We start from the raw sequence: 26,351 nt of genomic DNA on the forward strand, positions 1-26,351 counted from the left end.
CATTTATATATATATATATATATATATATATAGTTTTACACTTTGAGTTTTTAGCAAGACACCGTGGTAAAGAAGTCCACTAGGCAAATGGAAATATGAATTAGTAACTCAGAAAGAGATCACAGTTAGAGATAACAGTTTAGGAAGTCTCACATTATGTGGGTGGTAATTTAGTCAGGAGGTGGATGACATCTCTCAGCTCTGCCCCTTACTAGTTGTGTGATCTTGGTAAGTTACCCAACCTCTTTGTACCTCAATTTTCTTATCTGTAAAATGGGGGAAATAGTAGTATCTACTTCAGAAGGTTTTTTTGATGACTAAATTGAATCGAGAAATTTAAATTGCTTAGGAGCATACTATTAAAAGAGTAGTATCCATTTTAAAAAATTAGGTGTCGGTCACTTTTAATTTAAGTGGATTGAGATGAGAACTAGATTAAAGATCTATCAGGGAAGGAAAGCCTTCAGCCTTCTCGGTCTTAGCTGACTCAGAGTAAATGATCCAAGAAGTAGGAGATTATGGTAGGAGAGGATTACAAAAAGGGGCTGTGGAAGGTTATATTTTTCAGGATGGTCACAAGATCTGCCATCCCACATCGTGATGTTTATGCCCCTCCCATAGGGAAGTAGGGTCTCTGCTCACTTCTTGAATCTGTACAGGCCTATGACTATAGAAGTGTTGCTACGTAGTGATTTGCAAGGTTAGGCCCCATAGAGGGCCAGATGTATTACCTTTGATGACCTAACCTCTTGGACTCTAGCAACCATAGCAAGAGAAAGCCCATGCAGCCCTTTTAAAGAACCAAGGCCCTTCACCCTTGGCTCTTGCTGAACTCCCAGCAAACAGTAAACACCAACTTACCATCTTGAAAGAGTATTTTCTAGCCAAGTTGAGCAGCCCCAGCTTATTTCATGTGGAGCAGAGACCAGATTTCCCTGTTGAGCCCTCCTCAAATCAGATTTGTGAACAGTATGATTATTGTTATTTTAGGCCACTAACTATTTGAGTGGTTGTTAGGCAGCAATAGATAACTGAAACAGAGGCCAATCAATTTCTTACCTTCTACTGGTGTTAGTGGAGAGAGTGGTAGAGGTAGAGGTTGACGCTTAGAGTAATAGAGTTGCATTTAAGTGTTTTATGCTTTGGAGTTCTCCAGTCAAACCAACTTGGAAGTGAACTTCTGGAATAAGCAAGTCATTAAATTGAGGACAGTATTATGGACTGCATGTGTGTATAATTAATCTAAAATACTGAATCCCTGGTGTTCCCAGGAAATTAAATAGTTGAGGTGTGTGTGTGCCCACATGTGTGAGAGAGATTTGAAAGAGTGATTGCCTTGTTCTCTTAAAAGTGGATTGCAATTGCACGTAACACCCTGCAAATAAACATATAACCTACAAATTAAATGAAAGTTCTAGTCGAGTGATAAATTAAAAGTTTGGTTGTTAATATTTTATGTATATATATATATTTAAAACTTAGCAAACTTTTCTGATGCTATTTCCTTGAAGCTGAAATATGAAAATAAGAAAATACAGTTATTTCTATATCTTTGCTTATTCAGGGTATAATAAACGAAAGAAGCAATGATTCCTTACTTGTTTAATTTCATTTACAAGGTGTTTATTAAATGCCTGTAAGAATATTTAACGTGTATATTTGTAAATAGCTTAATTTGATTTGAAATGCTAATGGCAGATTTTATTAAATACTTAAAGTAATTTCACAGTCTATATTAAAGTCTCTATAATAGAGTGGGAAAAATATCTGGGTTAGAATACTGGTTTAGTACCTTGATAAGACTTAAATTTCATTTCCTTAGTTTCCTCATATGTAAAAATGAGATGAAAGAGCTGAGCTGTGATGATATTTAAAGAACATTCTTGCATTATACATTTTAAATCTAATTATATGATTCTGCTGAGACTAGTATAACAGGAATTGTAACATTTTGTTACCTCTCCCTTTTGGACATACACATATATATTACTTTACGGTTCGAAATGAGATATATTCTATCCTGGAAAAATATTTTGCTTAAGAGAATCTAAAATATTTTATAAGATTCTAAATTACCATCATTTAGATAGTCTTCAAAACAATTTTGATGACATGATTATTTGGCCAATTTCATAGTTTAAAGGGCTTCAAGATTGAATGTTAAAATGGACTAATTTTAAAACGTAAAATTATTTATTTTGTAGTGTTTGTGCAAGTAGTTTTCAAAATACTTTTTCAAAGTTTGCCTTAGTTATATTTGTGTCTTAATGTGCTTTATTTTCTACCTTTTCATACTACTTTTGAAATCCATTTTGTTAGCTGGAGACAAAATATTTTGTGGTGCTTTTTTTAAAAAATCAGTAGTCAATAAATATAACTTATTAATATACAGAAAACACATAAAGAATCTCACTGAAAAATCAAAGAAAATGGGGTTAGAAAGTAGAGGCCAAATATTGTAAAATTCTTTAGTTCTTTGTAGTGCCAGAATTGTATTAGGCTCATATTTGGTTTCTGTTAGAATCTTGGATTGATAGTACCATGTAATGCCTGTTCTTTGTTTCTGGGTTGTGGGGTGGTGGTCCTGCCTTTTTGGTTTTGGATATATGGATCAAGAGCATGACTTTCAAGACCCTCTGCAGGGATTTCAGCCATGGCCCCAACTAGCTAGTGTTTTGGTATGCTCAGCATTGTTCTGTTGACTACAGCTGGAAAGCAAGAGAAATGTATGACACAGCCTCCCCTTGCTTTCAGTTTAAGTGTGGAGAAAAGAGTGAAACTTATGAAAATGATTCTAAATCAATAAATGATAAAATGACAGTTAGTAATATTCTGTGTTGGGATTTGAATTTTTAAGCTTCATAGGGGTTTAAGAGTGGAGAAATTAATGGAGACCATGTAGGGAAGGAACCCTTCAAAGAAGAAATGGGAATGGAGCCAGGCTTTGAGTAATGGTATAGCAGTCTTTGAAGTTTTGGAGGAGAAAGGGCATACTTAGTAGGGTGAGTTACCTGGCCACAGGTTAGGAAGCAGGAGTAACATGGGCTTAAAAAGAAGACTGGCGTAGTCTGATGGAAGTGTGGCTGTTTGTTTTGAGGTACAGAGAAATTTGGGTAGGTGGTACAAGATAAGAACCCTAAAGGGTAGATATGAGTGTGAACTTGGCTGCGGGTGGTGGTTCACACCTGTAATCCAAGCACTGAGTCGGGCAGATCACTTGAGGCCAGCAGTTAAGAGACCAGCCTGGCCAACATGGCAAAACCCAATCTCTACTAAAAATACAAAAATTACCCGGGCGTGATGGCGCACACTTGTAATACCAGCTACTCAGGAGGCTGAGACATGAGACTTGCTTGAACCCAGGAGGCGGAGTTTGTAGTGAGCCGAGATTGTACTACTGCATTGCAGACTGGGAGACAGAGTGAGACTGTATCTTTAAAAAAAAAAAAAAAAAAAAGGTGTGTGAATTCGATAGTGTAATAGGAATTATATAGGGAAGTTTCTCACTAAAAGGAGGTAGTGTTTTAATGATCTGTTAGACAGTGGTATCCATAATCAATTTAAGGAAAATACATGATAGGCAGTACTTTTGAACTGATGGGTTAATTGGTTTAACAGGATACAGAAATATCTCTCTGAAATGATCTGAGACTTATTTTTTTTTTTAGCTAGGCTGGGGTAAATATCCTAGTTTCTTTGAGTTTGTGGGTGGTTCCAACACATTGTATTGGATCTACTTTTGGGAATGGAGATATAAGAAAATATAAAAATTTGAATTTTTGTCAAGGAAGCAACATTATTTAAATTAGGGATTTGTATTCCCGTCCAAGGGATTGACATCCAAGTGAGTTTTCAGTAGAAATGACCACAAACACCATTAAGTTCTGGGATACATGTGCAGAACTTACAGATTTGTTACATAGGTATATATATGCCATGGTAGTTTGCTGCACCCATCAACCCCTCATCTACATTAGGTATTTCTCCTAATGCTATCACTCCCCTGGTCCCCCACCCTCTGACAGGCTCTGGTGTGTGATGTTCCCCTCCCTGTGTCCATGTATTCTCATTTTTCAGCTTCCACTTATAAGTGAGAACATGCAGTGTTTGGTTTTCTGTTCTGTGTGAGTTTGCTGAGAATGATGGTTTCCAGTTTCATCCATGTCCCTGCAGAGGATATGAACTCATCCTTTTTCATGGCTGCATAGTATTCTGTGGTGTATATATGCCACATTTTCTTTATCCAGTCTATCACTGATGGGCATTTGGGTTGGTTCCAAATCTTTGCTATTGTGAATAATGCTGCAGTAAACATACATGTGCATGTGTCTTTATAGTAGAATGATTTGTTATACTTTGGGTATATACCCAGTAATGGGTTTGCTGGGTCAAATGGTAATTCTGGTTCTAATNCTATCACTCCCCTGGTCCCCCACCCTCTGACAGGCTCTGGTGTGTGATGTTCCCCTCCTGTGTCCATGTATTCTCATTTTCAGCTTCCACTTATAAGTGAGAACATGCAGTGTTTGGTTTTCTGTTCTGTGTGAGTTTGCTGAGAATGATGGTTTCCAGTTTCATCCATGTCCCTGCAGAGGATATGAACTCATCCTTTTCATGGCTGCATAGTATTCTGTGGTGTATATATGCCACATTTTCTTTATCCAGTCTATCACTGATGGGCATTTGGGTTGGTTCCAAATCTTTGCTATTGTGAATAATGCTGCAGTAAACATACATGTGCATGTGTCTTTATAGTAGAATGATTTGTTATACTTTGGGTATATACCCAGTAATGGGTTTGCTGGGTCAAATGGTAATTCTGGTTCTAATCCTTCAGGAATCGCCACACTATCTTCCACAATGACAAACACCATATTTTAATATTACAATTGGTAACATTTGTAAAGCATTTAAAATCAGTTTAACGGAGCAATATAACAACCAATTATGTGAAGCTAAGTTTCATATCATAGTGTCTTAGTGCATAGTTCTAGATTTTTGTTTTGGCTTGGTAATTTTTGCTTTTGATTACTGTAGCAAACAGAAAGTGAAGCTAAACCTTTGTCAGGCTTATAAAATTCTAAAGGATTAAAAAAATTTTTTTACAGGTATTTGTATTACAGGGAATTGTTTGAGAAGTCTCTTGGGAGGACTTGGTCATTTGGAGGTCTTAGGATTTGTTAATTTGGCTTTTTCTCACTGTAAGTGCCTTTGCAGCAAGGTAAAGTATTAGAAAGCAAGGCATTAGGATTTGTTTGCTTATATAAGCAGAATTCTTTATTTTTATTTTTATTTTTTGCTTTTTTGGAACTTCCATCCCTTGGGGATCAATCACTGACTTCTCTTAAACCCTAGTGGTAATTTGTCTCTGAGGATAAAACGTGTACTTTGCTTCCAGGACACTGACCTCTAATTTTCTTCCGCCTGCACTGGTGCCTCCTGCTTTCTTTTGTTGGATTGTTTTCTTCCTCTTATCTCCAAATGTTGGCATGCCTTTCTTCCTCCTAGATGATCTCACCCAGTCCTTCGGTAACCATCTATGTGTTGATGATTCAAATTTTGTGAAGCTCCGGCTTCTTCCGTGTAGTACAAACTTGTTTTTCCATCTATGTGCTCTATATTTGTCTTATATATCTAATAGGCATCTACAACATAATATATGCAGAACAAAACTCTTGTTTCACTGCTCCCTCATCCATCTCTTTCCCTGATCTTCCCATCTCAGTAATTAGCACCACCATTCACAGAGTCGTCCTGGCTGCAAACCTCTACCTCTATGAGTAATCTTTTATTCCTTTTTTTTCTTTTTCCACGTATCCAGTCTATCAGCAACTTATATGAATGTGTGTCTTAAAACGTCATGAACCTATTTCTCAGCACCTCATCCACTGCCACTTTCATCTGAGTCACTGCCATCTCTTGACTGGACTACTAAGGTGTTGCAGGTTGGGTCTTTTGGGAAGCCGACTTTGAGACAGTTTAGCATGCAGAATATTTATTAGGAAGTAACCTCGGATAAACATTTATGAGGGGGCAGAGCAAGGATACAAGATTGGGCATGTGGAGAAACAGAGTTACAGTTTTGGTCCAGTGGCAGTGTTGATGGCTCCTGTGGGGAGGTCTGAAACTAAAATGACCTGTCAGAGTTGTCCTGCTTTGGACCAAAGTAGTCTGGCCCTTATACTTCCATCTTAATCAGTCATTGGCTATGGATCACATTGGAAAAGGCATGACATTGGGTCAAGTGGCTCTTTGCATCTGATGAAGTCCCTGAAAATACTGCCCATGAAGCCTTTTTTTTGGCAGCACTGTTAGCAGTTAGGGCAAGTCCCTTCTTGTAGGGCGAGCTGGATGGCACATAATTGTGTTCACCACAGACCACCCTTGTTCCACTACTAGATTTCACTTCTTCATATACATTTGGCGAGTAGCTCTTCTGACATTCTGGTTGAGTCTTATCCTGGAGGAAAATTCAAAGAAGAAGGCTAGTGAGATGAACTGTGGCCCCCACTACTATAACTGGTCTCAGAGTGGCAACTGATATTCACTATCTCTCACCTCTACTATCGATTGTAACTCTGCCTTACCTTCAGCTAGTACCTCTGATGTTCTTGGTATTTTAACTGGTTACAATACCCTTTTTAGGCCAGGGTTGTAACACTTGTCCATACATTTTCAGAATTGGTTGAGGAAGTGTCGAGATCCCCAAGAGGATCACCTGTGTGCCAAACATACTGCTGTTGACACCCATTGTGTATTGGCAGCCCTGCCTCATCCTGATCATTATGGTTGATTGCCCCAGCCAAAGATGATCACTCCTCTTCTTATTCCCTAGGTATAAGGAAACAATATGACCAGGCAGTACTTGTAGTTATAGTTTAATGATACTCTTATACTATGTTGTAGGCAAAAGTGTTCCTTCTTTGGGGACCAAGACTATTCCTGAAGAACCTAGAGACACAGATATCTCAACACAAATTGGGAATCATGCATGATAAGTGAACCCACTTTCTGCTTTTACCCCTTGTTGCCAGACTCATGTGTTTTTCGTATTGGAGTCACAGCATCATATAAAGCCTTTTAATTCAGAATATATACTGCATCTTGGAGGATAGTGCTGCTTTTTTTTTTTTTTTCTTTTTTGCCTTTGGAGACGGAGTCTTGCTCAGTTGCCCAGGCTGGAGTACAGTGGTGTGATCTTGGCTCACTGCAACTTCCACCTCCCGGGCTGAAGCAGTTCTCCTACCTCAGCCTCCCAAGTAGATGGGACTACAGGCACCTGCCACCACATCCAGCTAATTTTTTGTATTTTAGTAGAGACAGGGTTTCACTGTGTTGCCAAGGCTGGTCTCGAACTCCTGAGTTCGGGCATGAGCCACCACGCCCGACCAGTGCATCATCTTGATAGAGTACACCCTCTGAACTGGTGCTTCAGCTGTGCCTTCATCAGGCTGTTCCAGTGCTCTGTTAGTCTGCCTACCTCTGTTTGGTGTGGTTTATGATATGACCAGTGAATCCCATGGTTACCTCCTTTGCTGTAAACTGGGTGCCTGGGTCCTTTGGTGTGATGTGGTATGTGAAGTCCTGTGCCACAGGAACAAACACTCTCTCGGAGGAAAGGCAAATCCAACTCAAATGTTTCTCTTTCTATCAAAGTAAAATATTCTTTCTTCTAGAGTCGAAAGGGCCCAGTGTAGTCAACTTGCCAACCATACGATTAGTCTTGAATGGGGCTATTTTAGGGGCTTAGAGTTGGTCTCTGTCACTGTTAGGCTAGATATTTGGTTTCACAGTAGCTGGATCAGCCTTGGTAAGTAGGACCCCTTGCAGTTGGGGTCGTGTTGTCTCTGTACTGTGTCTGCTTTGTTCATGTGCTCAGAGTGCTAATGCCAAGCAGAGTCATTTTTTCTGCTTGGTTGCTTAGTTCCTCTTTCATGGTGTGTTTTCTGGTGCTAACATGTTATACAGAGAACTTCATACTTTTCATCCAGTCTCATCTATCTGTCTGTATTAGTCAACTCAGGCTTCCATAACAAAATTCCATAGACTGGATGGCTTCAACAACAGAAATTTATTTCTCAGTGTTCTGTGGGCTGAGAAGTCCACCATCAAAGTGCCAGCAAGGTAGTTGTCATGCTAAGGCCTCTTCTCTTAGCTTGTAGGCACCACCATCTCGCTTTGTGCTTGCGTAATCTCTTCTTTGTGTGTGCAGAGAGAGATTTCTTTTTCCTGTAGGAACATTAATCCCATAATGAGGGCCTGTACCTTGTGACCTCATCTAACACTGATTACCTCCCCAAAGGTCCCATCTCCAAATACACATTGGGAGTTAGGTCTTCAACCTATGAATTTTGGCAGGACAGTTCTTTCATTATATCGTCCATATGCCTCTACTCTAGACTTCCTTGTCCTTGGTCTTCCAGTCTTACTTCTCTGATAGCTAGGCCTTTTGCCATTTCCTGTGTAAGGTGGCTTCTCATGGTAGTTTTGATTTGCATTTCCCTAAATATTAGTAATGTTGGATATTTTTTTTTTTTGGACAGATTCACTCACTCTGTTACCCAGGCTGGAGTGCAGTAGAGTGGTCTGGGCTCACTGCAACCTCAGCCTCACTGGTTCAAGTGATGCTCCTGCCTCAGCCTCCCAAATAGCTGGGACTACAGGCACTTGCCACCACACCCAGCTAATTTTTGTGTTTTTAGTAGAGACAGGGTTTTGCTGTTTGCCAACCTGGTCTCGAACTCCTGACCTCAAGAGATCTGCCTGCCTCAGCCTGCCAAAGTGCTGAAAAGACTGTCCTTTGTCTTTCGAATGGTCTTGGCACCCTTGTCAAAAATTGTTTGACCAAATATGTGAGGGTTTTTTTCTAGGCTTTCTATTCTGTTCAGTTGTTCTGTATCCCTGTCTTTATGCCAGTATCATATACTGTTTTGATCAGTGTAGCTTTGTAGTAAGTTTTGAAATCAGGAAGTGTGAGTCCTGCTACTCTGTTCTTTTTCAAAATTGTTTTGGGCTCTTTGGGGTTTCTTGTCTATTTTTGAATAGAGCAAAGTCATTGGGATATTCACAAGGATTGAGTTGAATCTGTAGATCACTTTGGGTAGTATTGACATTGTAACAATATTAAGTCTTCCAGTCTGTAAATATAGGATGTCTTTCCGTTTATTTGTACCTTCTTTGATTTCTTTCGAAGTATTATAATTTGCATTGTACAAGTCTTTAGCCTCCTTGGCTAATTCTTAGTTTATTCCTAAGTACTTTGTTCTTTTTGATGCTATTGTAAATGGAATTGTTTTCATAGAAATTTCCTTTTTAGATTGTTCCTTGTTAGTATATAGAAATGGCAACTAATTTTTCAGTTTTTCTTTTATCTAACTATGTATTTGTATCTGTTAATCAGGCTGTCTTCTTCCTCCTCACCTCCCCTTTACCCTTCCCAGCCTTTCTTTGGTAACCACCAATCCACTCTTACTTGTATGAGATCACATTTTTAAAATTCCACATATGAGTGAGGTCATGTGGTATTTGTCTTTCTATTCCTGGCTTATGTTACTTAATATAATGTTCTCCTGGTTCATCCATATTTTTGCAAATGACAGGATTTCCTTCTTTTTAATGGCTGAGTAGTATTCCATTGTGAATATACGCCATATTTTCCTTATCCATTCGTCTATTGATGGACACTTAGATTCTGTATCTCAGCTATTGTGAATAATGCTGCAATAAACATGGTGGTGCAGATACCTCTGACATACTGATTTCATTTCCTTTAGATATATATTTAGTAGTATGATTCCTGGATCATTATGGTATTTCTGTTCTTAGTTTTTTCAGAAACTCCATAACGTTTTTCGTAATGGCTATGGTAATTTACATTCCCACCGACAGTGTGCAAAGGTTCTCTTTTTTTCCACGTTTTTACCAACACTTATCTTTTGTCTTTTTGATAATAGCCATTCTAATAGGTGTGAGGTGATACATTACTGAGGTTTTAATTTGCATTTCCCTGATGATTAATGGTGTTGAGCATTTTTTCACATACTCGTTGGCCATTCATGTGTCTTCTTTTGAGAAATATCTGTTTCTGCCCTTCACACATTTTAAAAATTCAGGTCGTTTATTTTCTTCCTATTGAGTTGTTTGAATTCCTTACATATTTTCGATAAACCCCTTGTCAGATATATAGTTTGCAGATATTTTCTCCTGTAGGTTGTATATAATCATGTTAATAATGCTATGGAATTTGGTTTGCTGATACTTCGTTGAGGATTTCTGCATGAATGTTTATAAAGGGATATTAGTCTATAGTTTTCTTGCACAGTCTTTGCATGGCTTTGGTGTATCAGGGTAATGCTGACCTCATACAGTGAATTAGGAAGTGTTTCCTCTTCCTCAATTTTTTGGAAAAGTTTGAGAAGGCTTGGTGTTAGTTTTGTAAAATGTTTAGCAAAAGTCAACAGCGAAGGCATGAGTTCCAGGGCTTTTCTCTGTCGGGAGATTTTTGATTACTGATTCATTCCCCTTACTGGCTATAGGTCTATTCATATTTTCTATTTTTGTAGGATTTAGCCTTAGTAGATTTTATGTTTCTAGGAGTTTTTCTATTTCATCTAGGTTATCAAATTTGTTGGTATACAATTGTTTGTAATGCTGTCTTATAATCCTTTTTGTTTCTATAAAATTGGTAGTAACGTCTTCGTTTTCATTTGTGATTTTAGTATTTTGAGCCTTCTCCCTTTTTTTCTTAGTCTGTTTAGCTAAAGACTTTTCAATTTTGTTGATCTTTTCAAAAAGCCAACTTCTGGTTTCATTTTTTTTTTCTATTGTTTCTCTATTCTCTAATTTGTTAATTTCTGCTCCAGTTTTTATTATTTCCTTCCTTCTGCTAGCTTTGGCTTTAGTTTTCTTTTTTTTCTTGTTACTTAAGTTTATACTGCTTTTCTAGTAACTTAAGTTTTAAAGTTATGTTGATTTGAGGTCTTTTTTATTTTTTAGTATAAATATTTCTAGTTGCACATTTACTCCTTAGCACTGCCTTCACTGTGTCCTATGTTTTTGTATGTTGTGTTTTTATTTTCATTAATTTCTTAAGTATTTTACAATTTCCCTTGTAATTTCTTCTTTGATCCGTTTACTTCAATCCTCTGACAGTCACTTTATCCAGAGGGAGAGGGGCTTGCAAAAATGGGGAAGGTACAACAACAAAGGCCTTTTTATGCCTCTGTGGTCTGAAGCAGCAATTAGCCCTCAGCGCAGGGATCCCAGATAGTTAGAGGACAGGGTCCTTTTTGGTCATGCTGGCCCCTACAACCTGTGTGCAGGTTGTTCCAGGAATTTGTGTATAGCACTCTGCCACAGGGCTAGGGTGGGACCTAGGTAGTTGCTATTGTGCTAAGAGCTGAAATTTACCAAAATTACCACATTTTCTTGTCTAAGTCTTCACTTGGGAAGATACAAGCCTTCACTAGCCTACGGAGTTCCAAAATAGTTAGATTCTGCCAGTGCAGTTGTTACCTAGATGGGGAGACAGATTTACTCCACCATCTTCCCAGAATCCTGTCTGTTTTATTGATACATAACCATGCTCGTTCATGTGTTGTGTATGTTTGCATTTGCACCCCAGTGGCAGAGTTGAATGGTTGTAACAGAGACTGTATGGTCTGCAAGCCTAAAATACTAGCTATCTGGTCTTCTGAGAAAAAATTGTTGATCTCTACTTTGTATTCTTAAGAGTAGCATTACTTTTTGCCATCCTACATGATTAACTACCTTGACTGGACAGGGGCAATTTTAGGGATTTTTACTTGGGCTTCCTCATTATAATAGTTCTTATTTTGTAGACCAAGGACCCAATGTTGGAGTCATATCAACCACTAAGTGTGTCTATACCTGTTAAACATTTGTAGACTGCAGAAATCACCACTAGGTATGCTCATGGACATACTGGTTTGACTCTGCCAGATCTTGGCCAGGAATCTATTACCTGGCCCCCATATGTTCTCACTCTGACACGGCCCATGATGCTTTGGGTCAGCCAAGTGCCAGTGCCAACTAGGACCCAATGTCCAACAGACTTCAAAATATTTACATATTTTTCTTTCCTTAGTGTACTAAAGTAAATGGTTGTAGCTTCTTTTGGAAGAAGGAATAGGAGAATTATTATTGTGTATTGGCATTCCCAAGAAGAAGGTAATACCTATCTTCTTGAGAACCTGGCCTTTTCTTCAATCAATAACAGGAAATATATCATAGTACATCCTGTAAGACTTTGGTATAAACTCTGGATTCTCATTACCTCTCTTGACCTCATCCACAATTATTCTCCCCTGCATTCACTCTCTTTTAGTCACACTGGCCTCTTTTCATTGATTTTATACCAAGAGTGTTCCCTGTGCTTAGAGTCTTCCTCCCTCAGATAGCTTATTAGTTGGCCGCATACAGGTCTTTACTCAAAATTTATTTTCTTAGAAAGGCCTTGCCTGGTGACTTCTTTCAAAGATAATCTCACTCTGGCCAGGCCCGGTGGCTCATGCCTGTAATCCCAGCACTTTGGGAGGCTGAGACAGGCGGATCAGCTGAGGTCGGGAGTTTAAGACCAGCATGACCAACATGGAGAAATACCACCTCTATTAAAAATACAAAATTAGCCAGGCATGGTGGTGCATGCCTGTAATCCCAGCTACTCAGGAAGGCTGAGGCAGGATAATTGCTTGAACCCAGGAGGTGGAGGTTGCGGTGAGCCGAGATCATGCCACTGCCCTCCAGCCTGGGCAATAAGAGCGAAACTCGGTCTCAAAAAAAAAAAAACAAAAAACATCATCATCATCATCATCATCATCATCATCATCATCTCACTCTTATCCATCATTCTGTATCCTCTTTCATTTTCTTCATGGTTCTTATTCCACTATCATTTTTTGTGCTCGTTTGTCTGTCACTCTCCTCCACTAGATCCAGAGGAGCAGAGATTTTTTTTCCTCCTTTTTTACTATTTCCTGGATATTTAGCATAGTCTCTAGCATGCAGTAGGTGCTCAATTAATATTTGCTGAATGAAGGAATACTGTATTTTCAGGTAATTGAAAATATTTTGTATAAAAATTGCTTAATTTTTTATGTCAGTAAATATCTGCTATTTATAAGTTTTTAGTGTATGTCATTTAATAAAACTAATATATTAAAATTGATGAACAGTATAACGTGTTTAATTGAAAACTATGATTACTCAACAAATAAAATTAACAACACATAAGAATGAAGATTATTAAGTATTTATACAAATGTGTATGCCAAGCAAATGATAGGGAAAAGGTACATGATTACTATATGAAGTTTTTTAATGGAAGTATTGTAGATTTTTGAAAGGGCTGACTACTTCCTAAAGTAATTTCATAACTGTAAATTGAATTGGTATTAATAGAACCTACCTTGTAGACTTACTACTTACCATAGTACATATTGAATATGATAAAGTATGTAAAATACTAGGCAATGCCTGGCACATAGTAAGTACTTAAAAAACTTTAGCTGTCATCACCAGCTCATTGTATAGGAGTATTTCATGTGATGGCCAAGTTTTCTAAAATTTTTAAGTAGCTTAGTTTCTGAAGTTCTAAGTAGTTCTAAATATAAGTTCATCTTGAGTCCATATTTCTCAATTTTAGATGATGTTAAAAATCTTTAGATTCGCATCAACCCTTGTTTCAACAGAAGTGAGGCAGACTAGAGGCTGATTATCTAAATGATTATATGTTGCTAAATGCATTCATTGTATTTCAGGGTGCCATATTTTTTTCTTTGTAAGGATATTAATTCATCCTTGGAACTTAATTCTTAAACATGTCAGCACTTTATATCTTTAAAAGTTTAAGAAAAAACTTTGCAGATATGAAAGTTCAAATTGTAATCACCAGCAAATGCTGCTGATCACTAGTTTAAGTTACATGCTAGGTAGGAGGCAATATGTGGTATCCATTTACATGAAAGAGGGTAGTATGAAAAGTGTATAAATTAGTGTGTATTAGTCTAAAAAATGTATTATCTGCTGATGGTGAACATTTGAAGTTTTATTTTCTTGATTGAGCCTTTTCTAATATCCTTTTTTAAAAAATGGGTTTTTTAAGAAAATTATAAGATTTCGTATCTTGCTTTTTCTCATCGGCTATCCTATGTTAGACTTTTTCTCTTTTCTAAACTCTTTACATGAGCATGGTTTTAATAGGAACATTGTTTTTCATCCTGTAAGTTTACCCTAATTTGTCAATTATGGCTTTGTGAATATTATTTATGTAAACAATTTCTTAGTAATATACATAATGCTCAATGAACATTCTGCAGAAATTTTTGCATTCATATATGCTTTTCCCTTAGATTTTAAAAATAAAATTACTGTTAGGGTATACGAGCTATTTGTAACACTATTGATGTTACCTAATACCAGTTGGCCTCCAAAAAGATTATAACTGTTGACATTTCTAACAATAATGAGAGTATAAATTTCAGTTTATCCTTTCCTGCCTTGCTTGTTATAATTTAAAGAAAAACAACAACAACTTTGTCAGTTTGTGAGATTTTTAAAAAAAGGATAGGCCGGGTGCGGTGGCTCATGCCTGTAATCCCAGCTATTTGGGATGCTGAGGTGGGCAGATCATGAGGTCAGGAGATCGAGACCATCCTGGCTAACATGGTGAAACCCTGTCTCTACTAAAAAATACAAAAAAATTAGCCGGGTGTGGTGGCGAGCGCCTGTAGTCCTAGCTACTCAGGAGGCTGAGGCAGGAGAATGGCGTGAACTCGGGAGGCGGAGCTGCTTGCAGCGAGCCGAGATCGTGCCACTGCACTCCAGCCTGGGCAACAGAGCGAGACTCCAGCTCAAAAAAAAAAAAAAAAAAGGATAATTTGATTACTAGTAAGGCCGTACATTAAAAATAATTTTTTTGACCATTTTATTTCTTCTATAAATTACTTGTTTGTTTACTTTGCTCATTTTTCTGTTGAGTTGTTCCAGTTGGTCATTAATGCTGTTCTAATATTTTAATATCCTAATTTTCATTAAGTAGTTTGTTTATTGAAGATTTTTTAATTGAAAAAAACTGTACATTTTAATATAGATGTATTTAAACAGTAATTTCATTTTAAGTTTTTACCTAGTAGAAGCTGTTTTAATTTTATAAATAATATTAAGTACTTGTGTATGAAACTTTGTTAAAGTGTATTTATTTTGTAAACTAGGAGCCTTTTGTGGCAGATGAATATATTGAACGTCTTGTATGGAGAACCCCAGGAGGAGGCTCTAGAGGTGGACCTGAAGCTTTTGATCCTAAAAGGTGAAATAAAAAAAATTTTTTTCCCCACAGATCTAATCTGGTACACATTAGTGTTAAAATAGAGATGACTGTTGAGATTGCTTTCAACATTCCTCTACAAGGATTTTAGTTAACAATTGGCCAATAAAAGACATAATACAACAGAGCATTAAAAGTTTGAGATTTTGTTTTTTCTTTGACATTCTTTTAATGAAGCAGTTTTACTGGTATGCAGGAAGTAATTTTATTGAGTGTAAGAATTTGACATTTCTTCTAATGAGTCATAAACTAGAAATGGTTATACTTCTAAAATAAAAACATTAAATACATTGTTTTAAATATAGTTGTAAATTAGGGGAACAAAGTCACTGAACTCTGGAATGTATATTATTATTTTTATACAGTACATTTACCTTCTTGACTGTTTTAAATAGGCTATAAAATGTATTTCTATTGTAGGGGTTTAATGGGGATTCTGGGTGAGGCTTTCATTCACCTCTGAGATATTCCACCAAAAAGTCAATAGTTAAAGCCTGGCCGTATTTTCAAACGTCATGTTTGCTTTAAAGCCATGTGGCCTGGACACAACTATAAGGAAGTTATGAAATTACGGAAAGACTTGATCTTTTGATGAAGAAATTTCTAACAAGATGCCAAAGAAAAAATTCACATCATCATTTCAAGCTCAAGGAACACTTCTTATTAAGACTTTATGATTATAAGTTAACTGGTCAGTTCCTAAGGATTAATAATAGGTAGATTGATACATATTCAAACTTTCCTCTGTTAGATTATTAGAAGAATTTGTAAATCATATTCAGGAACTCCAGATAATGGATGAAAGGATTCAAAGGAAGGTAGAGAAACTAGAGCAACAATGTCAGAAAGAAGCGAAAGAATTTGCCAAGAAGGTACAAGAGCTCCAGAAAAGCAATCAGGTAAACATTTTGTTAAGAAATGGGTATTTTATATAGGCTATAATATCTTTATTTCCTTCCAGTTTTAAGCTCTTAAAAAAGTCTAGTCACATGATAGTAACTGTCAAGATTTCTCTCTACTGCTTCAGTCCCATGGGGTAAAATGTTAACGAATTGTTATCAAGTACTCTTGGCATTGACTTTCCATAGTGTTGGTTTAGGATCATGGTACTCTTCTCAGGATAGAGTGGTATCCAGTTGAGTGTGGTCCTTGATTCTCCTCTAATAATGCAAACTTTCAAGAATGACACTTCAGTAGACCCCTAGTTTTAGGGACTCGTTATTAGCTTGGATATTTAGGTAGTCATTTGCATTCTCTTTAATCATAAAACAAAGTAATATGAAACCAACTATTGTCTGGATTAGGTTTTCCCTAGAGAAAAAACTTCCCTGGGAAGTTTCACAAAAGTCATGAGGTATATGCTCCAGTGAGAATTCTAGTGTAACTATAGGAAAAACTGCCTTGATCCGTTTTGGAGTAAAACCAGGTCACTAGATTGGTCCTGAGGCTAAGCAGACCAAACTTCTTAGTCACTCTTAGGTCCTAGACTTAATCTGGAACCTCTGAATCCCATTCACAGGCTGGGCCTTATCTGAAATTTGATTGCCCTGTCTTTTTTTTTTTTTTAAGACAGAGTTTCACTCTGTCACCCAGGCTGGAGTGCAGTGGTACTTTCTTGGCTCACTGCAGCCTCCACCTTCCAAGTTCAAGTGATTCTCCTGTCTCAGCCTCCTGAGTAAGTAGGATTACATGCACATGCTACCACACCCAGCTAATTTTTTTTGTATTTTTAGTAGAGATTTTGCTATGTTGGCCAGGCTTGTCTTGAACTCCTGACCTCAGGTGATCCCCCTGCTTCGGCCTCCCAAAGTGCCAGGATTACAGGTGTGAGCTACTGCTGCTGGCCTTGATTGCCCTTAGTGTAGTTTGGAATATTGTTTAGCTTTGCTGCCTCCCAGGGATCGTTAATTTTTTAGTGTTAGGGATTAGCACACTGATTTCTGCTAACGTTTCAATTTTTAAGATTGCTTTACTTAAACATATGCGGCTATGAGGAATAAGAAAGTCAGTAATTTAAGGTAAGGAATGCATTTTTAAGTAGTTAAGGTCACAGTTTCCAAACACTTCTAATGCAGTTTTCCCTTGCTAGTAATAATAATTTAATAGTTAAGCTAATAAACTCTGGAACCAGTCTGCCTGAGTTTTAGTTTCAGCTCTGCCACTTATGAACTGTGTAATCTCAAGCAATTTAACCTTTTCACGACTCAGTTTTTTTTAAATCTGTAAAGTGTGTTGTTGAGAGTATTATATAAGTAAATATATGTAATATGCTTAGAACAGTGTCTAGTGTAGCACAGAGAAAGTCCTCAATAAATGTTTACAGCTCTTCCCCACCTCAATTTAAGGTTAGAAAAAAAGTCCCACACTAGATTATCAGCAATTCTGCTGTTGGCAATTACAAGGCATTGATTGCATTCAATTTCGATACGCCACAGGACAATCAGTGTACCCGGGTAGAAGGGAAAGAATATTCTAGAAAGTAATATACCTTTGCCTTAGTAGAATAGTTGCTACCTTTCTGTTTTCAAAATTGGGAAAGAACTATTTTACTTTATATATAAATATCACATTTTCAAATATTTAAAATAAATTGGTTTTTTTTCTACTGACTTTTTTTTTTTTTTTTTTACTCCTTTTTTTTTTTTTTTTTTTTTTTTTGAGGCAGAGTTTTGCTCTGTTACCTAGGCTGGACTGCAGTGGTGTGATCTCAGCTCACTGCAACCTCTGCCTCCTTAGTTCAAGCAATTCTCCTGCCTCAGCCTCCCAGCTAGCTGGGGTTGCAGGGCCCACCACCACACCCGGCTAATGTTTGTATTTTTAGTAGTGATTGGGTTTTACCATGTTGGCCAGGCTGGTCTCTAACTCCTGACCTCAAGTGATCTGCCTGCCTTGGCCTCCTACTGACATATTTTTTACTCTTTTCAGTTTAGTAGCAAGAGAGCTCTTTAGATGTCTGATCCTTTTGATACTTAGCTAATTGTTTTCAGAATCATTATTTGGGGCTAAATGGTATTGAGTGTTTTGTTAAAACAGGATGAGGAGTAAACAGCTTTTTTTGTTTGCTTTTTTGTTGATTAATGTACTCATGATAAATATTATTTTAATAGTTAATGGTATAAAAGTTTGCAATTTGGTTAACAGATTTTCAGATCATGTCACACTAATGAGCATGAATTTTGTAGATCATCTCATATATAACTTCCGTTATCTTTAGTTAGTAGCAATAAGATTAGTAGTCTAGATTATAAACTGAGCACACTGATTGTATTTTATGCTTATGCACATTTTTCCTAGGTTGCCTTCCAACATTTCCAAGAACTAGATGAGCACATTAGCTATGTAGCAACTAAAGTCTGTCACCTTGGAGACCAGTTAGAGGGGGTAAACACACCCAGACAACGGGCAGTGGAGGCTCAGAAATTGATGAAATATTTTAATGAGTTTCTAGATGGAGAATTGAAATCTGATGTTTTTACGAATTCTGAAAAGGTAAGTGCTGTCAGAGGATAAAACCAAATCACAGCATTAATAACAGTGCCCTAATTATGAACTACACTAATTGCTTTCCAGAGTTAGACTTCAAATCACTGAGAAGCTGACTTATTAAAAGTTTTTATTGTTCTGAAACGTAAACTAATACAGTCGCTTGTAGATTGCTGATGAAGTGTTAATATTGAGATTTTTAATTGGGTTTCCTGGCATTTTTTTAAATGAACTTTTTTGTGGCTTAAAAATGCTGTGGTAACTGTATTCATAAGTATCTGTTTACCATACATTTCTTTCAATATTAACAGAATTTCTGTAGTCTTTAAATAGGGACAGTCTGTTGGGTGGTGGTGGGGTAGTCTGACCTAAATCATTGATCAGCTGAGATGCTTTTCTGTAAAGGAAGAAGGAATTCAGAACTTCTGGTTTTTATTACTTGAATAAAGATCTCTTATAAATAATTAAAGCAGTTTGGACCAAGGAGAATTGAAAAAAAATTCTGAATTAATTGTTTATGTTAATCCTTTTCATAGCACTAGTCACTGACTCCTGGTCTAAGGGTACATGGTATTGGTTGCTCTACAATCTTAAAAGAAGGTAATTTAGCTCACTTTCTTCCCCTCAGGGGAAAAAAAAATCAAAATGTGTGAGAAAATGGACATTCTTATGGATCGTATGTGTACATAGCAACATTGTCCACTCCTATTGAATACAGACTTCCTGAATTATTCCAGACTTACTCCATAGAATATTTCAGATAGTGGAATGTAAAAGCTAAGTATTATTGACACTCACTTTGAATTAAGCAACAGTTTTTTAATATAACTCTATAGGGTTACAGAATGTGTAATTTTTAGAATTCTTTGGAAAATAGTTACGTGTATACAGATAATTCCTCTAAAGAAAAGGCGTTTTGAAAATTTAGTATATTGAGTACAGGTGGTTTTTGGTTATAAGGATGAGTTGTTTAGTGTTAAATTCTGAGATTTTAGTGTACCTGTCACCCAAACATTGTACACTGTACCCAATATGTAGTCTTGTATCCCTTATTCCCTTCTCAACTTCCGCCTTTAGAGTCCCCAAAGTCCATTATATCGCTCTGTATGTTTTTTTTGTCCTCATAGCTTAGCTCCCGCTTGTAAGTGAGAACATGGTATTTGGTTTTCCATTCCTGCGTAACATCATTTAGAGTAATGGCCTCCAGCTCTCTCCAAGTTGCTGCAAAAGACATTATTTTGTTCCTTTTTGTGGCTGAGTAGTTTTCCATGGTGTAAATGTACCATATTTATCTTTATCTGCTCGTTGGTTGATGGGCACTTAGGTTGGTTCCATATATTTGCAGTAAATTAATTTTTGGCCTGGTTCTACCAGTTAGCCATCCTTAAGAACTCATGTAGTATTAGATTGCCAATTATTAGATAAACTCCTAGCTATATCAATTTCTGGACTCTGGACCAGTCACCTTCCCAATGGAAAGAAAAGGAGAGAGCACCCACAGAGCTAGACCAATGTGTGATTGTGGGAGGAATTAGGATGGGTTAAGATATCAACACATCATATTCTTTTTCTTCTCGCCCCCTAGTCGTTTTGTTTTTTTTAATTGTTCTTTTTTAGAATCTTGGTTGGGTGTGGTGGCTTAGGCCTGCAATCCCAACGCTTTAGGAGGCTGAGGCAGGACGATTGCTTAGGAGTTTGAAAGCAGCCCGGGCAACATGGTGAAACCCCGTCTCTACAAAAAAATATATATATATATGTGTGTGTGTGTGTGTATATATATATGTGTATATATATGTATGTGTGTGTATATATATTAGCTGGCCGTTGTGCCACACGTCCATAGATCTAGCACTCAGGAGGCTGAGTCAGGAGGATTGCTTGAGCCTGGGAGGTTGAGGCTGCAGTGAGCTGTGATAGCCACACTGCACTCCAGCCTGGGTGACAGACAGACTCTGTCTCAAGGAAAAAAAAAAGGAATCTTCTCATATTCTGGAAAAAAAAAAAAAACCTATTGTTTGTTTACCTCTGTCCTTGCATATATGCTGTTTTTTGTGTTTGTTTCTCTTTTTTACCTAGAGTGGCAGCTTACTGTACCTCATGTGGATAATACTTGATGACTGTGATTATCTTTAACACTATTAGCAAGGGTAGTCTCTCACCTCGCCCAAATATCAGTAACTATTAGAATATAGTTTTGACAGCTTTTGTTACCTATTGTTGCAGTATGTTTTAACTGACTAAATGTCATATATTGTAACCTTAAGAGATACCTGTGCTTTACACAATTTCTATAAAATAATTTGCTATGGAAATTCAATATAAACAAGTGCCATTTACCTCTATACTACTTAGTACATTAAACAAAGTTTGCAAACAGCACAATGATGATGACGACTTCTTAGAAGAACAAAAGCAAACTCCTTATGGAAGCATAGAGCAGGCTGTGTGTCAAGTGTACTATTTCTGAAGGGGGTATTGGTGAGGAGAAAATGATGGACTTTGCTAATACAACTAAATGGCATGGTGAGGACAGATACTGCAGTAATATTTGTGCCCATATACAGCAGAACAGAGTGAGTGTTTGGTAGTTGAAAATGACAGTGACCTGCTGACTAGGAGAAAAGAGATGACTGAAGTAGAAATGCTATATTCAATATAATTTGGAGCAAGAAGGGAGAAGAGGCTCTGCTGTTGTTATTCGCAGTTGTTTGTCAGAGTTGACATGCCTACTTAGAAAAATCTATATTGGGCAGGGCATGGTGTCTCAGGCCTGTAATCCCAGCACTTTGGGAAGCCAAGGTGGGCAGATCACTTGAGGCCAGGTGTTCAAGACCAGCCTGACTAATATGGTGAAACCACATCTCTGCTAAAAAAAAATACCAAGATTAGCCGGGTGTGGTGGCACATGCTTATAATCCCAGCTACTTGGGAGGCTGAGGTACGAGCATTGCCTTAACCCGGGAGGCGGAGATTGTAGTGAGCCAAGATCATGCCACTGCACTCCAGTCTGGGTGACCGAGCAAGCCTCTGTCTCAAAGAGAAAAGAAAAAATATATATATTGATGTTCTTAGCTCTTCCTTCATATTTATGAGTCTCACTGTCTTTTCAAATGTAAAAGAAAATGAATCTTCATAAAGTGAATTATTAAAATTGTGCCAAAGTAAAACTGAGAACTAATTTGAAATTTAAAGAATAAATGAACATTATAGAACTCCTCTACACTGTTGTGTAAATAAGCACAGATATCTGCATTAAAGAATTTTAGAACTCTTGCCTAAGTTCCTTACTTCCACAACTTGAATAAATATACACATTTCTGACTGGGCTCGGTGGCTCACGCCTGTAATCCCAGCACTTTGGGAGGCGGAGGCGGGTGGATCACCTGAGGTCAGGAGTTCAAGACCAGCCTGACCAATATGATGAAACCCCGTCTCTACTGAAAATACAAAAATTAGCCAGGCATATGGCATGCGCCTGTAATCCCAACTACTCGGGAGGCTGAGACGGCAGAATCACTTGAACCTGGGAGGCAGAGGTTGTAGTGAGCAGAGATCACGCCATTGCACTCCAGCCTGGGCAACAAGAGTGAAACTCCGTCTCAAAAAAAAAAAAGAGAAAGAAAAGAAATATACACATTTCTATGTTATATTTCATCTTGGGGCTTTACATTAAACTTTATCTTTTCTTTTAGAACAAGTGTTATAAATTCATATGGTCAGTAAATGACAGGCATTTAGCTTAAAGTAGGATATATGTGGCAGTATGCTCTAAGTTATTTTTATAAATCTTATTTATCCTTTTCGGGTTCATAAACTTAGAATTTTGAGATTTACACTTGGCTTTCAATGAGCAATGATTTGAATTTCTTTGGAATAAACTTGAACTATGGGTTTCATTGGGAAGGGATTATGGCATCAAAAAAATCACAGAATTTCAGTACCAGAAAGATAAATGTTTATATTTTATTGACTCATTATTGATAACACCCCAAATGTATTCTTGTTGCTCATAAAGTTTTATTTGTTGTGTATTTTTAAAGGAAATTTTTTTAGGGAAGGGACTGTGGGCATTTGCAGGGCGATATTACTAATTTCAAATAGGTAATTATTTTTTGATATACCTAAATGTTTTTAAAATGATTGCTTTTATTTATTTTTTAATAGATAAAGGAAGCAGCAGACATCATTCAGAAGTTGCACCTAATTGCCCAAGAGTTACCTTTTGATAGGCAAGTTCATTTCTTAAGAGCTAATTTGAATGTATGGTATAATTTATAAAATAAAGTTGTGTCTTTTCCTGTATGATTTTCTTTGCCCGTTAATTAAACAGGAATTTATTGAGCACTTGCTGGTTCATTTACTTGCTAGTTTATTCACTTTGTACAAGATGCAGTATAAAATAATTTATTGAAAAAATACAGTCTTTTCTTAATATCTAAATTTAATGATAGGTCTTGAAATAATTTCAATCCCTGTCTTCTGAAAAAAATTTGTAGGAGAATTTTGAAATCGACTGAGGTAAAATTTGGATTTTCACATTTTGGACTTTGAGAAGCAGGTAGACGAGAGAGAGAACACTTCCTATTTCTTGGTGAAGGTTCTTACGCTTTTGGAGGCCTTGGACACCTTTGAAAAGCTGATGAACACTATCACCTTTCTTCAGGAAATTAAGATACACACAGATTATTGTATACGATTTCATGGTGTTTTAGACTCTAGCCTATCCACAGAACTCTTCCTAGGGACTTCACATTAAGAACCCCCTTTTTTTCTTAAATGCAAGTCCCCAGAGCCATTACTAAGTTAGATTTCATCCTAAAATAAACTATCCACTGAGAAGGAAATTTTTTCATGATTTCTTCTAGTGTATGGAATGTCAGACTCTTTAATAAACTCTTGGTAAATTAGTACTTCCTCCATGTGAATATTTGAAAGAAATACGATTTACTATATTACAAATGATACATATTAATAGACATGTTATTTTGTTGATACTTGAAGATCTTCAGGAACAGATGAAGTATGGACATGTTGCTATACTTAAAGCTTAACCATTATCTCCCAAACATGTAATGAATTCCCCCTAAAAATGTGTCTATTTTATTCTCAACTCTGATTATCATGAAGAATTAGCAATAATGATCATCTGTCATTCTGTCATTCTTAATAATAATCTGGTAGTTGCCCAGCATTATGATTTAACTTACTGTAATAATTTTTAAAGCCACCCACCAAAACTTCTCTTTAACTTTATCTCGTTTCAGAATTGAACTATTTACTTAAATGAGTAAAATATCTAGCTCAAAATAGGCTCATAATAATTATTGACTGCATTCCCCTCCCCTGTCTTCATTCTATTTTTCTACTCCAGAACACACTTTCATATATAAATATATATGTGTATATATACACACACACACACACACACTCATATTCACCACCACTCAGGAACATACTTCTCTTACAGTTTTGTTTTAGCCTCTTCACCAAGCCTTGGAGTTGAATATATATCCTAATTAGATTCAATTTTTTGCACACAGATTAATATGGCCTTATATGTGATCTGATCTACTGTGACTTTGATACATCATTTTTGTATAACAGTCTAGATTTTTATTTCCTTCATTTGTCTTTGGCATCTCTTGCCAGCCACTCTCCTCTCTCTGCAAACAATTGCACACAATCTGAAAACATTTCTTTTTCATGCTATGCATTTCAATTAGATATTTGAAACTTGAAAAAATCCTACTGTGTGGTATTTTAGTTTTTTAATTTGTAAAGATCGAATGGCTACTCTGCTAGGCACATTGCTGGGTCTTTTTATCTTTTGTCATTAATACAATCATTATCATATAGTATATTATTTGATCATCTTTTTCTTTTGAATAATAATGTTTGAACTTTATTTTTAAAAATACCAACCATGGGAGTGGGGAGGGAGACAGATAATAAAGTGTGTTTAAAATGCCAGCAAATATAAGTAAGAACAGTAAGTCAGTTTTGGGACTGGCTGGATTGTTAGTGTCTTATGCAGAGCAGTTGATTCTTTAAAAAGACAATTGATTTTCAATGTAAGTTTCCTAAATTGAGATCCAGCTACCCCATATGAATTACCTACATTAAGTTCTATCACCTGGCGTGCTTCCTATCAGTATTCTCTCCTCTGATTTGGTCTTTTTTCTTTTTACAATAACCTTTTAACTTTATAATGGTTTTGGATTTACAGAAAAGTTGCAAAGATAGTCAGATGGTTCTCATATACCCTGCACCCATTTTCCCCTTTGGTTAGCATCTTACATTGCCATAGGATGTTTGTCACAACTAACGAACCTCGTCGTTGGTTTTTGTCTTTCAGATTTTCAGAAGTTAAATCCAAAATTGCAAGTAAGTGATGTATTTATTTTACCTTTTTTTAATAAGTAAAAAAACTACGTGTGTAAAAATGACACAAATAGCGAAAGGAGAAAAAGCAGGAACAATGTCATCTTCTACCCCAGTAGGCCACTGCATAGAAGATCCCTGAGTTTGATTTCTCTTCCCTGAAAACAACCATTACCAATTTTTTGGATATTCTTGCAGAATAATCTATGGATATACAAGCATAAGACATAAATTCTATATGTGTGTGTACATATATATGTGTGTGTATAGATATTTATATGCACTTCTACCCTCATTTATTTTTAAATAATTGCTACCATACTACATAAATAGCTTTATGCCTTGCATTTTTAATTTAACAGTGCATTTTGGAAATTGTGTGCTTTCCATACATCTATCTCTGAATAAGATTCTCTTTTTTTTTTTTTTTTTAAGATTATGTAAGCATTTCAGTATCTGTTTAAGTCCTTACATGATTAGGTTGGTTCTTGCCAGTCTTGGATTTTATTTTAGGTTAGATCATTCTAGGTTTTTGAAAAGACCACTAAATTTGCAGGCTCTGTGGTAGCCGGGGTCACTATTTAGAGTAGGCCACTGCATAGAAGATTCAAAGATTCATCTGTATTCCCAAAAAGTCTTAGAATAAGGGTGACACAGCTAGTTAGACTTCCTGGGAATATTTTTGATCACAATAGAGTAGTGTGAAGTTCAGGTGTTCACTGAGAACCATACTAGCCTCAAGAATATAGTGAATAGGGCCGGACATGGTGGCTCACACCTGTAATCCCAGCACCTTGGGAGGCGGAGGCGGGTGGATCACCTGAGGTCAGGAGTTCGAGACCAGCCTGGCCAACATGGTGAAACCCCATCTCTACTAAAAATAGAAAAATTAGCCAGGCATGGTAGTGGGTGCCTGTAATCCTAGCTACTCGGGAGGCTGAGGCAAGAGAATCGCTTGAACCCAGCAGGTGGAGGTTGCAGTGAGCCGAGATTGCGCCACTGCACTTTGACTGGGTGACAGAGAGAAACTGTCTCAAAAAAAAAAAAAAAAAAAAAAAAAAAAAAAAAAAAAAAATGAAAAAAATATAAATACTGCATATTATCAGGATGAGATTTGGTGTTCAGTCATCAGTCCACTATTATT

At 36.8% G+C, this 26,351-nt stretch overlaps 1 protein-coding gene across 1 annotated transcript in view; it reads left to right on the forward strand.

Annotated features, from left to right (window-relative positions):
- The window catches only part of EXOC5 (exocyst complex component 5), a 67,441-nt gene that overhangs the window by 9,211 nt on the left and 31,879 nt on the right, over nucleotides 1–26,351 (forward strand). The window contains 5 exon segments of the mRNA XM_017872213.1: nucleotides 15,231–15,325; nucleotides 16,095–16,242; nucleotides 18,638–18,832; nucleotides 22,991–23,055; nucleotides 25,182–25,210. Coding sequence (XP_017727702.1) covers nucleotides 15,231–15,325; nucleotides 16,095–16,242; nucleotides 18,638–18,832; nucleotides 22,991–23,055; nucleotides 25,182–25,210 — 532 coding nt within the window.

The sequence above is a fragment of the Rhinopithecus bieti genome, unplaced genomic scaffold (genome assembly GCF_001698545.2).
Source record: "Rhinopithecus bieti isolate Rb0 unplaced genomic scaffold, ASM169854v2 scaffold_6717, whole genome shotgun sequence".
Classification (NCBI taxonomy): Eukaryota; Metazoa; Chordata; class Mammalia; order Primates; family Cercopithecidae; genus Rhinopithecus; species Rhinopithecus bieti.